Source organism: Micromesistius poutassou (genome assembly GCF_964030765.1).
Source record: "Micromesistius poutassou genome assembly, chromosome: 9".
Taxonomy (NCBI): Eukaryota; Metazoa; Chordata; class Actinopteri; order Gadiformes; family Gadidae; genus Micromesistius; species Micromesistius poutassou.
In genome coordinates, this window is record NC_140279.1 from 76,444 (window position 1) to 90,398 (window position 13,955).

Sequence of the window (13,955 nt, forward strand, 5' to 3'; positions counted from 1 at the left end):
TCCTTCCCCCCCCCCACGCTCTGGTATTCTCCTCCAGGAGTTCAAAAGGTGGTTGGTCGAGGAGCTGTGGTACGCAGCTCGGCAGTGGAGAGTCGTGATATTTCACAACATTTTTTCAAAGTCTCTTTTCATCCATTGCTGTTTTTTTTATGAAACTGACCATCATTTAGTTTGAGCGTAAAGCCGAGGTTAACGCGAGCGCTACTCTCACTGGGAGCTGTTCCCACGATAAATGAGAGTCGGAAAATGTGATCGTATGTTTTTAGCTGTATTGGAATTTGTGTGTGTTTCATCTGGTCGTTTACAGATATGCTCTTAAGGTGTTTGAATAAAGGGGGCCGTGTACTGTACGTTCAACACGTGGAAAAATGTTCTTAATATGTTTTACTTACAATATGTACGTAAGTCAATGTTAATTAATCTTGTAAAAGCACATTGAATTAAAAGCAATATTCAAAACCACCAAAATACAAGTGCTCGAGGTTTTATTGCTTTTTGCTTTGCAACAATTCTGAAGTTATGAACATCGATGATGGAACGAATATTGTAACTTCTATTGAAATGAGTACTTGTTAAACAATGTGCAAAACGTCACACATACACACACACACACACACACACACACACACACACACACACGTAACCACGCGTCTCCTTTGATGTGGAGGACGGTCTGGTATATTTCAACCCATTTCCCAGTAAACCATTACTTGACCCAATTAAATCTTAATCCAAAAGGAACGCGCCCTTCTTACCAGAGTATTTAATTATATGATCAGGGCACGTGAGACACTTGGTTGCTGGCGCCCTGCCCGGTTCCCTCCCGCTTTCCTCCCGCTTTCACTCCGGGATCCTCAGAAGGCGCTCGGCACCTTTGAGGTGAAGAAAGGAAGCTTCCGCTTCATGTATGTACCCGCATGCGTCCTCTCTGATTGGGCTGAGTCACACACATAGGCATAGCACAACTGGGCTGCGGCCGGGAAGGGATTCCGACGGCACTCACGATGAATGCACGCAACCGTGCCCGCCGCATCAGCGTGTGTGCGTGTGTGTGTGTGTGTGTGTGTGTGTGTGTGTGTGTGTGTGTGTGTGTGTGTGTGTGTGTGTGTGTGTGTGTGTGTGTGTGTGTGTGTGTGTGTGTGTGTGTGTGTGTGTGTGTGTGTGTGTGCGCCCGCGCGTGTTTGTTTGCGCGCGTGTATGTGTGTGTGTGTGTGTGTGTGTGTGTGTGTGTGTGTGTGTGTGTGTGTGTGTGTGTGTGTGTGTGTGTGTGTGTGTGTGTGTGTGTGTGTGTGTGTGTGAGAGAGAGTGTGCGTTTGTACAAAGCGGAAGTGTGGTGGCAAGGCCTTTGACATTCCTCTCTTGCGCCATCGCTGAACCGGAGAGGTCGGAAAGTTACAGCTCGGTCGCCCGTGCCAGTGAGCCACGCCGCCAGTGACCCGCTATCCCCGAAGTCAGACCCTGATGGGAAACATACAATGCGTGGTTTAGACCTTCTCCGAAAGCAGCGTAAGAAGTCTAGACACGTGCAGGAAAATCTGCTCCAGCGTGTCATTTCATCCCCGAGTTGAGAGAGAAAAATCAACATTATAAATATATAGAAGCAGTGCCTAATCCCAGCGTATTGCTCATGGGTAATGGTAGTGGGGGGGGTGAGGTGGTCTCTGGTAGGCTACGATACGATACAACTTTATTAATCCCCCGTAGGGGAAATTGCAACAGCCCCAGCAGCAGTAGAAAAACACAGGATAATAATAAATAAAATACAATAAGAATACCAAGTAGGTAATACGAACAAAAGTAGACGCTAAGGGAAAATGCTAAACGAAATGCTAAAGTAAGGAGAAGACAAGAAAAACAGAACTAACAACAACAACAAACAAATAGGGCAAACAAAATAGACGGTATAAATAGTATATATTAGGCTATAGGCTAAATTATAAAAAAAAAAAGTGTAAAGTATAAAGACGAGTAGATGGGATGACCCACTCTCAACGCTTTTTATTTTATTATATTTATATTCATTTGAAGGCAATTGTGTTTCAACCCGATTGTCTGCGTTCAATCAAACGACACGTCGGGTTTTCATTAGCTCAGTCATTTATCTGCTTTCCTCTGAAATGAGGACGTCAGAAGTCCTTAAGTGGAGCCCGCTGTGAGCGTGTCGGACCGCTCACAGCCCTCCAGAGTCATCCTCACGGTGGCGAACTTTGGGTTTTTGCTGGAGTGGGACTCTGTAGGCTATTATCCTCACGGTTGCCAACTTTAGGTAATTGCTGGAGTGAGACTCTGTATAATGCGTACATTATTACAGGGTCCGCGGGTGGAATTGTTGACGGGGGAAGAGGGGAGGGGGGGGGGGGGGGGGGGGTGGTGTGTGACGCCGCTGCAATTTAGCGCTCGTCAGAAGCAACGTTTTCAGCGGATCAACTGGAACGTTGTCTTGAACTCCTCCCCTTTCGTTGAAAACAATAGCCTACGACGCGGTCTGGTTTAGTCAGGGCTTCATCAGAAATCTAACGGGAGTTTTTGTTTGTTTTGGGCGTTTTGACAGTTTGTGAGTGTCACGCCAGATGAGTGAGAGAGTTGGCGACCCACCCTTGTCTCTGGGACGCCATATTCAAAGCACCAAGCCACACACACACACACACACACACACACACACACACACACACACACGCGCACACACACACACACACACACACACACACCCCTCCATCACCTACAGCAGGGCTATTCAACCTCCTTAACAAGTGGGCCATAAAGGAAAACCGCTGGGGGTTCAGGGGCTACACACAGAGTAAAACGATGTCAATGAATCGCTACAAATAAATCTTACTTAAAGTAGTGTTAACATAATATATAGGTATATATAGATATAGTACTACTACATGGAATATTGGCCGACTTGGCAAATATTTGTCGGTCCATTCGCTTTTGAATTGGCGATTTTCACAATCAATCAATCATAGCAGGCCATACGTTGTTGTTGTTTTTTGGCTTGGAGAGAGACATCTTGACGCGTGTTGTATAGACTGCAACGCAGCATAGACTGCAACGTGAGCGTGACTGAGCCAATAGCAGGTGCAGACAGAGCCGTATAGGCACGTGTACGACAGATTTAATGCATCCGTTTTATTTATCATATGACACTGTAATGTGATAAATAAAACAAATGCAAAAAAAAAAAAATAATTTGGTTTGCAGGCAATCTCTTGCGGGCCAGAAAAAAAAACAAGAAGGCTAGTTGAATAGGCCTGACCTACATCATCTACACTATCACTCACCCCTCCACCCCCACCACACCCCTACACCCCCCCCCCCCCCCCCCCCCCCACACACACACACACACACGCGCACTAGCAGCAGTAAAATGGTAGCCACTACAGATCATCATTGAAGGCCACGTTTTGTCTCTTGCCATCTATCTACATTCCAATCTCTGTGGGCAGTGTGTGTGTGTGTGTGTGTGTGTGTGTGTGTGTGTGTGTGTGTGTGTGTGTGTGTGTGTGTGTGTGTGTGTGTGTGTGTGTGTGTGCGTGCGTGCGTGCGCGGTTTCCCTCCGGTACATCTCTTAGGTTGCGTCGCCCCCTGCTGGCGGAGGCAGGGGCCTGCACAGCGGGGGTTTTACGTACGGCGCGGCCGCTCTTGTCATTACGCATTCTGAACGCGGTGCGGCGAGGTGGATGCGGAAGTGAAGGACAGGAAACGAAGCTGCCAGCCGCAGGGAAGACTACCGAAGGCCGAACTCGAGCTGTAATTCCACAATTGTAATCAAAATACCACATATAGGCCGTCCGAAATGTCGAAGAACACAGTGTCCGACCGCTTCAGGCGAGTAGACGTGGATGAATACGACGAGAACAAATTTGTCGACGAGGAGGACGGAGGAGAGAACCAGCTGGGTCCCGACGAGGCGGAGGTGGATTCGCTGATCAGACAATATCCTTTCAAATATGCATGAATCAGTTCCACTTCCATAGGCCTATCTGCAGAGACGAACCGGGGCATGGAGCAGCCTTTAGTCCGGGTTCGGGTTCGCCCGAGTGTATCTATGCAGCTCGTCCGCTTCGGTCTCTGCAGGACCTCACTGGAGGCCGTCGCGTCCAGACCTGTCCTCCACACATTCCACAGATGCTTGATGATCAGTGGGGAGCTATTGAACATTACATAGAAGGTATCTGAACTGTAAATGAACAACGTGTTAAGGGTAAGGAAAAGTGTGTTAAGAGAAGAATCCTTTTTATCGTAGACGCCCGTGACCGTCCGATGAGGAAGTGCAGGAATTCAATTCCTTATAAGTAAAAAGCCAAATGCACTCGCATCATCAATGTTCATAACCGCAATGTCGGCATTACAAGACCAGGCCTGTTGCTCGAGTATTGAAAATAACGTTTCTTATAATATCTTGTAATTATAAGCGATTTTAGTTAAAACGGCGACGACTCGAGAGGATTGTACCTGCAGGTCAGTTCACTCTTAACTTATGTCCGTGTTCAGTTCACGGCACCACGTTGTCTTCCTTTACGGTTTTTCCACAGGAAATCTTATGGAAGCGCTGCAGGCAGTGCTGAAGAACCCGCCCATCAACACCAAGAACCAGAACGTCAAGGTATGTGTGTGTGTCGCTACATGAGCCCTACCGGACCATCACCATAACACGACCCTCACGGCCTGAACATATTCAACACGTACCAGGGTTCAGCCTGGACCTTAACGGAAACATCCTCACCCTCACCCTCCTCCTCTTCCTCTCCTGGTTTCTGAGCAGGAGCGGGCCGAAGGTCTGGTTCTCAAGGTGCTCAGCTCCTTCAAGAGCAGTGACATCGAGAAGGGCGTGCAGTCGCTGGACAAGAACGGGGTGGACCTGCTGATGAAGTACATCTACAAGGGCTTCGAGAAGCCGTCCGAGAACAGCAGCGCCGTGCTGCTGCAGTGGCACGAGAAGGTACCTCCATGAACGAAAGGGAACGATGATCATCTCTGTTCTGCTGCATCGTCATCATCATTCTGATGCTTTGGCCAAAACTAAACCATAATAATAAAACATCAACATGTGTGACAGGGTCCATACGACCACATGTGAACAACAGGAGCAGACTTGATAAGCAGTCGTAGCCACGCAGGTCTGAACTGTTGAACATGTCCTCCAGCACCAGAGCGGTCCTCACACGGGCTTCTCTCTCTCTCCCCCCCTCTCCCCCTCTCCCAGGCGCTCTCGGCAGGGGGCGTGGGCTGCATCGTCAGAGTGCTGACCGCGAGGAAGACTGTGTAACAACTGAGGATGAAGAGGAGGCTGAACACGCAGGCAGCAGGTTCTGGTGGATTTATCACAGGGGGGGGAAATAACTTTAAAAAAAAACCAAACTCAAAAATATAAAATGCCCCCAAATTGACGCAGATGAGAGTTGCAAGAAGACCAATTCAGTTAAATCAGTTAAATCATCTTAACTGAATTGTTCTTCATCTGAACCCCCCCCCCCCCCCCCAGAATGTGTTCAGGGGGGAACGTGTCGTCACGTGTGGTCGTCTAGCGGCTGACGAGCACCACTGTGTTACATCGACACACAAGCAACACACATAAAGTTCACACCTTCTGTACACACACACACACACACACACACACACACACACACACACACACACACACACACACACACACACACACACACACACACGCTCACTGTCTCGTATCCTCGGGCTCAGAGCCCCTTCCCTGACTGAATCCTTCAAACCTGATTCGATTGATTCTTTGTATTTCCTATTTCCTTCTTCGTCCTCTCATAGCCCTGGCCTGTTCTCCGGGGGCGACTCTCTCCAGAGGAAGTCGTCCCCCGATGGAACAACGCAGGCGAGGGGCGGGCTGTGTGTGTTCTGATCTCCTGGGGGATTACTGACCTACTGCCACCTGGCCGGCTTCACACACCACTCTTATTAATCCTACTTTATTATTATTGCTCCTAACAGAGCCCCCCCCCCCCCCCCCTAGAACGAACACACACACACACACTCACACACACCCCTCCTCCTCCTCTCTGGCTGTCTATCACAGAGCAGAGATGTGCTCTGAACTTTGCTCTGTGCTCCGTTCATGTGAGGGTCTGTTGTTTTTATTTGGCTAATTGCTGCACATTTAAATTGAGTACAATCCAGCCTCACAAGGGAATGTGGTTTGTTTTCATGTGTGTGGCGTTTTGGGTCTACAACGTGAGAAAAGGTTAGTTTCTTGTTGTTTAAACGCTCTTAAGATCCCATCTGTGGTGGAGGCCTCCTGGTCGTCACCTCCATATGCTCCTCCTGCTCCTCCTGGAGACGTCCCCCGACGTCTCCGGCGCTTCTTCTGCCAAATGGGTTCTTCTGCTTTGCTGTTGATAATACCGAGATGGACTCCAGTCACGCTACTCAGAGTTTAGCTTCACTCTTCCTTTTGGTCCCAACTCATTACAAATTCACTTCCAGAGGAGAGTAACTTTTTGTGTTTCATAAAGTATAAGTATTCATAAAGTATGAAACACAATGTTTCATCTTCATGTGTAAATTACTTTCAAAAGTATATTTTAGAACCGGTAATGGTTAGCGACCACATGGGCTTTTGTGTTAAGACTTTAATCAGTGGTGATGCATCCAGTTGTTAAATACCTTTTCAATGCAGTAATGGCTAGTGTTGCACATTATTGTGACGGAAAATAATGAAAAATGTCTGTGAACTTTCGTTAATCTGATATTTTCAATCGGTGTGGACATCTAGCAAGTGACGAAAAGCATAATGGAAAATACTGATGGACCAACTGCCTTATTTCTTTTTTTATGTTTATGCTTTTCTGACAAAACAATAAAAAGTATTGAAGCTCATGAGATGTGTTGTGTATGTTGAACAAACTAATGTTGGCGTTTAAGATTCATAGCATTTAGAATACAAAACTGTTGTGGTTTAAAATGTGCAACTGTTTTAATATAAAAAGCAATACAGGCAACATTTTCAATTGGAGTCTTTTTCTTTTATAAAAAAAAAATTGGATACAGTACATTATAGCAATACATTATAAGCAAACACTATATACAAATAATAAAAATACAATACATCTCGATAATTCGCTGCTGATGGAATACCAAGGCACATGAATGATCCTGCTCCCGTGGTGTTTGTGCTACTGGACGCGTGCAGACCTGGGTTACCTGAGGATATGGAACGTGTCGGCACACACACACCGCGTCTGGAACCAATCAACACTAATTAAGTCATCATTCTGCTTTGACATACTAACTAACCAGGCTGCCTGATAGATGGATGTGGTGTTGTATTGCCGTGTTCAAGCACATCCAAATAAGTTAATAATAACAGGTAGATGATAATAATAGATAGGTATTGACATCGATGTGAGGCAGGGAGGAGCCTACAGTCCAGGAGCGGCTGTGCACCAATAGAATGAGAGCAGCCTCAGGGCAGCCAATTAGAACTCTATTTAAGGCACCGCATGGAGACACATTAGATAACATCCCAGAGTCCTGAGGGAGGAGGGAGGAGGGCGCTGCTGGGGTCTGATGGAGACTTTTCCTCCAGACAGGGAGAGCAGTGGTGGGCTGGGTAACCGCTTCGTGGGGCGGTGAAGGAGTGGCCAGAGCCCTCGTTCAGACTGCTGGGGTTAGGGTCAGGGTTAGGGTTAGGGTCAAGGCTCTAGCCCTCGTTCAGACTGCTGGGGTCAGGGTTAGGGTCAGGGTTAGGGTCAAGGCTCTAGCCCTGGTTCAGACTGCTGGGGTCAGGGTCAGGGTCAGGGCCCTACTGGCCCATCTCTCTCTCTCTTTCATGGTGCACACACTCACCCTTCTAAACCACACCCACCCACTCACTCACATGCCTGCACACACACTGGACCCTTGGTAGTGCTGCTTCCCCCCCCTCCCCCTCCTCCTCCTCCCACTCCCTCTCCCCCCCTGCCCCCCCTCCCTCCTCCCCCCCTCCCTCTCCCCCCCCCGCCCCGCGCCCTGCGGTAAAAGTGCTCTCAGTACGGGTAGGCGGAGACGGCGATGTAGACGATGAAGGTGGTCTGGTACTCCAGCGCCCCCTCCTGGCTGTAGGACAGCGCGCGGACCCTCATACGGTAGGTCCGGGGCTCCTGCAGCGGCCGCGTGGTGAACAGCACCCCCTTCAGGCGCTCGTCGCGCAGGGCGAAGGGCGAGGCGGGGGCCGAGGCGGGGGCCGGGGCGGGGTCCGCCCGCTGGAAGGTGGTGCGCGGGTGCATGACGCCCTCCTGGGTGTAGGCCACCAGCCGGATGAGGTCCTGCCCCGCCGCGATGCCGCGGGGCAGCGCCAGCAGCTTGTACTCCAGGGCGTAGGGGCTCAGCGCGCACTCCAGGTCGTTGGGCGGGCAGCTCTTCAGGCAGAAGCTACGGGGGACAGGGTACAGGGGGGGGCAACGCGTTAGAGATACGGGTACAGGGTACAGGGGGGGGCAACGCGTTAGAGCTACTGCAGGTCAGGGTACAGGGGAGGGCAACGGGGAGGGAAACGCGTTAGAGCTACGGGTACAGGGTACAGGGGGGGGCAACGCGTTAGAGCTACGGGGTACAGGGCACAGGGGGGGGCAACGCGTTAGAGCTACGGGTACAGGGTACGGGGGGGGTCAACGCGTTAGAGCTACGGGTACAGGGTACGGGGGGGGGGCAACGCGTTAGAGCTACGGGTACAGGGTACAGGGGAGGTCAACGCGTTAGAGCTACTGCAGGTCAGGGTACAGGGGGGGGCAACGCGTTAGAGCTACGGGGTACAGGGTACAGGGGAGGTCAACGCGTTAGAGCTACAGGTCAGGGTACAGGTCAGGGCACAGGGGGGGGCAACGCGTTAGAGCTACGGGTACAGGGTACAGGGGGGGGCAACGCGTTAGAGCTACGGGTACAGGGTACAGGGGGGGGCAACGCGTTAGAGCTACGGGTACAGGGTACAGGGGGGGTCAACGCGTTAGAGCTACTGCAGGCTCCAATCAAGAACCAAATGGCTGCAAATGGTTTGTGCTGAATATAAGATGAGGAGCTGGTGTTATCTACGCTGAAGGAGCTGCAGTCCTGAGAGTTTACAGAGAACATGGAAATGCGTGCGAAGTGTGAAGAATATGATAGAATAGGACCCCCGCACTAATCAGGGAAGAGAGGGCCTGATTGGCCAGAAACGAGCTGGGGCGGGGACATACAGAGCCAGGCGTCTCACCGACTCGCTGGAGGACGGCCTCGACACTTTAAGACTGGTGTTCCATGTCCTCACTGATCCCTATGAGGGAAACTTATGTATAGTGTAGTAGCTTATGATGACATGGTGCGTCACATGGTCTGCTTCACTGTGGGGGTGTGGTGGGGGCCACTGGTTCACTGTGGGAGCAGCTCTATGGGTACCCTGTGGGTGTGTGTGTGTGTGTGGGGGGGCAGTGGAGCAGCTCTGTGGTTACCCTGTGTCTGGATCTCTCTGGTAGTTGGGGGGGCAGGGCGTGTCGATGCACTGGTAGCTCCCTCTCATGTTGAAGCACATCCTGTTGGCGCCACACTGGATGCTCTGCTCCAGGCACTCATCAACGTCTGGACACCACAAACACAAACGTTTACTCCACAGCACAGTCCGGTATTATCAGCACTACGGTAAGATCATCTCGGGTACGTCGGGGTGAGCACCGCTCCATTCAGTACAGCGGCCCTGTCCTCTCAGGAGGTCATGGGGAGGTCACGGTGCTTTGGGAAAGTGTTGCGGTCTGGTGGAGACTCAGAGGGACAGAGCTTAGAACTGGACTGGAGTCACGTCCTCATGAGACGTCCACGGTGGACCATTGACTCCACTGTTAATGTGATGCAGGCCCTTGTATGGAGGTGGATTCACCACCAGGGAATAGTGAATAGTGAATATAATACGATAATGATCACATCCTGAGTACAGGACCATAATGACCGTTGGCCCCGTCACTGCAGAGCGCTGCAGCTGACGGACGATGAGGAGCTACGGGGCGACGGGGGGCTCCTCCTCTTGAGGGTGTAGCCCCGCCCTTCCTCCCCTTAAGGGGGTGTAGCCCCGCCCCCTCACCTTGGCAGGTGTAGCCCCGCCCCTCCTCCCCCTGTCAGGTGTAGCCCCGCCCCTCCTCCCCGTCAGGTGTAGCCCCGCCCCCTCACCTTGGGAGGTGTAGCCCCTCCCCCCCTGTTAGGTGTAGCCCCGCCCCTCCTCCTCCTGACAGGTGTAGCCCCGCCCCTCCTCCCCCTGTCAGGTGTAGCCCCGCCCCTTCACCTTGGGAGGTGTAGCCCCTCCCCCCCTGTTAGGTGTAGCCCCGCCCCCTCACCTTGGCAGGTGTAGCCCCGCCCTCCCTCCGCCCCCTGTCAGGTGTAGCCCCGCCCCCTCCTCCTCCTGTCAGGTGTAGCCCCGCCCTTCCTCCCCCTGTCAGGTGTAGCCCCGCCCTCCCTCCTCCCCCTGTCAGGTGTAGCCCCGCCCCCTCACCTTGGCAGGTCTTCCCGTTGGTCATGAGGCGGTACCCGGTGGGGCAGAGACAGAGGTGACTCCCGGCGCTGTTCACACACTCGTGCTGGCAGGCGTCCTGCACCTCACACTCGTTGATGTCTGCGCACACACACACACACACACAGACACACACACGCACGCACCGACACACACACACACACACACACGCAGACACAGAGACACACACACACACAGAGACACACACACACACACAGACACACACAGAGACACACACACACAGACACACACACACACACACACAGACACGCACCGACACACACACACACACACACACACACAGAGACACACAGACACACAAACACATACACAGACACACGTACACACGCACCGACACACACACGCACGCACCGACACACACACACACACAGACACACAGACACAGACACACAGAGACACACACACAGAGACACACACACACACACACACACACACACACAGACACACATACACACAGACAAACACACACAAACACAAAGAGAGTAAGACTTTGCCGTTGTGCGTCGGGCAACAGGCCGTGTCTGTGTGCAGCTCGTCCTCGGGGGGGGGGGGCGCTCTGCGTTACCTAGGCAGCGACCGGCCCCGGGCTCAAAGCCCTGCGGACAGCCGGAGGGGGGGCCCCCCCGCGCACCGCTAGCTCTGCGCGGGCGGCGGGGGCGGCGGCGGCGGGGGCCGGGGCCGGGGCCCCGCTCCGGCCCCGCGCGGCTGTGGACGCTCTGGGAGGCGAGGCCGTGGTACAGCCGGTCCGGGGAGCCCCGCGAGGCGCGGTAGCCGTACAGGAAGCTCTCGTAGCTCTCGTAGCTCTGGGGGCTGTGGGGGCTCTGGGGGCTGTGGGAGCTGTGGGGGGAGCTGTGGGGGGGGCTGTGGGGGGAGCTGTGGGAGCTGTGGGGGGAGCTGTGGGGGGGGCTGTGGGAGCTGTGGGGGGAGCTGTGGGGGGGGCTGTGGGGGCCGGGCAGCCGCTCCAGGCCAGCGCAGGAACGGCCGTCGCCCAGCAGGAGGCGCCCCGGCGGGCAGCTGCACCTGAAGCCGCCCGCGGTGTTGGAGCAGGCGTGGGCGCACGGCGGGGGCTGACGCGCACACTCATTGATGTCTGGAGGGGAGGGGGACCAGCAGCCCAGACCAGAGACCAGCATCGGAGACCAGAGACCAGCATCAGAGACCAGAGACCAGAGACCAGCACCGGAGACCAGAGACCAGCATCAGAGACCAGAGACCAGAGACCAGCAGCGGAGACCAGAGACCAGCACCGGAGACCAGAGACCAGCACCGGAGACCAGAGACCAGCATCGGAGACCAGAGACCAGCATCGGAGACCAGAGACCAGCATCGGAGACCAGAGACCAGCATCGGAGACCAGAGACCAGCACCGGAGACCAGAGACCAGAGACCAGCATCGGAGACCAGAGACCAGCATCGGAGACCAGAGACCAGCACCGGAGACCAGAGACCAGAGACCAGCATCGGAGACCAGAGACCAGCACCAGAGACCAGAGACCAGCACCAGACCAGGAGAAGAGATGAGCAGGAGGAGAATAGGATAATAGAGGAATTCAAGAGGATGAAAGAAGATGAATGGATGAGGAGGAGGAGCAGACAGCGAGAGGTGAGGAGGATGAGGAGGGGAGGGGAGACAAATATTGGGTATATGTCAATCACCCTGTTTGACAGCACACTGAATGTCCGAAAGAATTTCAGAGAGTTCAAATACGTTGATTTGAAGATTAAATGACTGAATCAATCAAAATCAATAGTTTGATATTGATAAGTGAAATAAATTGAACACACAAAATGGATGTTGTGTGTATGAATCCCATTCAAACAGACATCCATGGCCAGCGTTAAAGAGCCTTTCAAAGCAGTGCAGTACCAGGAGGTAGTTGGAGCCAAAGGGAAAGGTCAAAGGTCAAAGGTCGAAATAGGAAAGGTCGACAGGAAGTGAGCGGTAGGGAGAGCGAGGGATGGCGGTCTTGAGGCGGTGCTGGGTTGGTGTTCGTGGATGGCTTTCAAAGATCCATGTCTTCTGACTCTCGTTTGTCTCAACTCGTGTTGAAATGACCAGAGAGATCACAGCCCCTCAGCAGCTCTGCCCTGGAGCCCCCCCTCTGGAGCCCCCCCTCTGGAGCCCTCCCCCTCTGGAGCCCCCCCTCTGGAGCCCCCCCTCTGGAGGCTCCAGGGCTTCTCATTAGAGAGAGTCTTTGATTGCAAATCAATTTAGTTTGTTGAGGCTTTTCTTAAGAGACGTGTGCGAGCTGTTGGCAGAAGAGGAGGTGGAGCAGCAGCAGAGACAACAGTCTGTGGGTTCATCTGAACCCAGAGTCCTGTTTTGACGGCCGGCCGTGTGGACGGTGGTGTAGCGGTCTCTCATACAGCCGCCTCCGAGCCACACAGAGCGCGGCCCAAGCGGTGCCGGGGATAAACATTCAAACGCTGACACCAAAAGCACAACAGGGATGCGGTGAAGTGGGAGGACGTCCTGAGGGTCAGAGGCCATGCACGGGTACAGACTGAGACCAGCGCTGACCTTTGAAGCAGAGGTCACAGAGAGGAAGAGAGCTTTGCTGGCAGAAGCAAGAAGCCACACACAGAGACGTGAGGATGGATAGATTCATCAGTCTGTGATTGTCTGAACTTCATCCCTGAATTTGAGACTTCAATGATTTAATTTATGAGATAATTAAAATATATATTAAAAACAGTTTTTCTTGATTTCACATAAATACAATCATTTTTACAAAATTCCTAAATTGTGTGTGTGTGAGTGTTTCTGTGAGCCAGTGTGCGTGTGCACGTATGTGTGTGTGTGTGTGTGTGTGTGTGTGTGTGCGTGTGTGCGAGCGTGTGCGTGCATGTGTGCGTGTGTGTGCATGTGTGCGTGCGTGCGTGCGTGTGTGTGTGTGTGCGTGTGTGTGCGTGCGTGCGTGCGTGTGCGTGTGTGCGTGCGTATGTGTGTGCGTGTGCGTGTGTGTGTGTGTGCGTCAGACCCACCGACGCAGGGCAGGCCCAGCCCCTGGTAGCGGTGTCCGCGGGGGCAGGTGCAGTGGTAGCTGCCCCTGCTGTTCTCACACACCTGGTTGTACCTGCACAGGTGGGTGCCCTCCCGGCACTCGTCCACGTCTGGAACACACACACAGGAGCACACAGTGTGACGCACACACAGGAGCACACAGTGTGGTGATGTACTGGTAACGCCGAGAGACACTAACACACACAGGAGGGTGACGCACTGGTAACACTGAGAGACGCTACAGGGGGAGCCTCTCTCTCTCTGTGAGCCTCTCTCTCTCTCTCTCTGAGCCTCTCTCTCTCTCTCTCTCAGTGAGCCTCTCTCTCTCTCTCTGAGCCTCTCTCTCTCTCTCTCTCTCTCTCTCTGTGAGCCTCTCTCTCTCTCAGTGAGCCTCTCTCTCTCTCTCTCTCTCTCAGTGAGCCTCTCTCTCTCTCTCTCTCTCTCAGTGAG

General features: G+C 52.9%; 2 protein-coding genes across 2 annotated transcripts in view; one reads left to right on the top strand and one right to left on the bottom strand.

Moving 5' to 3' along the window:
• The first annotated feature begins 3,682 nt into the window (after positions 1-3,682).
• On the top strand, positions 3,683-6,849 carry arpc5b (actin related protein 2/3 complex, subunit 5B). The gene is made up of 4 exons (XM_084473415.1): positions 3,683-3,939; positions 4,537-4,609; positions 4,769-4,945; positions 5,210-6,849. The coding sequence occupies exons 1-4, from the start codon at positions 3,800-3,802 to the stop codon at positions 5,270-5,272; spliced, it is 453 nt and encodes a 150-aa protein (XP_084329541.1). The 5' UTR covers positions 3,683-3,799; the 3' UTR covers positions 5,273-6,849.
• Positions 6,850-7,997: 1,148 nt separating this feature from the next.
• Positions 7,998-13,955, bottom strand: part of LOC311353565 (hemicentin-1-like) — a gene marked incomplete at both ends in the record, with an annotated part of 7,883 nt that continues 1,925 nt past the window's right edge. The window contains 4 exons of the mRNA XM_084473484.1: positions 7,998-8,382; positions 9,435-9,561; positions 10,463-10,582; positions 13,487-13,615. Of these exons, the coding sequence (XP_084329610.1) occupies positions 7,998-8,382; positions 9,435-9,561; positions 10,463-10,582; positions 13,487-13,615 (761 nt within the window). The remainder of the gene's footprint in view (positions 8,383-9,434; positions 9,562-10,462; positions 10,583-13,486; positions 13,616-13,955) is intronic.

What these genes read in the sequence shown, in the direction of transcription:
- arpc5b (XM_084473415.1), top strand. Translation starts at nt 3,800, where the DNA reads ATGTCGAAGAACACAGTGTCCGACCGCTTCAGGCGAGTAGACGTGGAT. An exon ending in GTGGATTCGCTGATCAGACA is followed by an intron (nt 3,940 to 4,536) that starts ATATCCTTTCAA and finishes CGGTTTTTCCAC; the next exon opens with AGGAAATCTTATGGAAGCGC. An exon ending in CCAAGAACCAGAACGTCAAG is followed by an intron (nt 4,610 to 4,768) that starts GTATGTGTGTGT and finishes GTTTCTGAGCAG; the next exon opens with GAGCGGGCCGAAGGTCTGGT.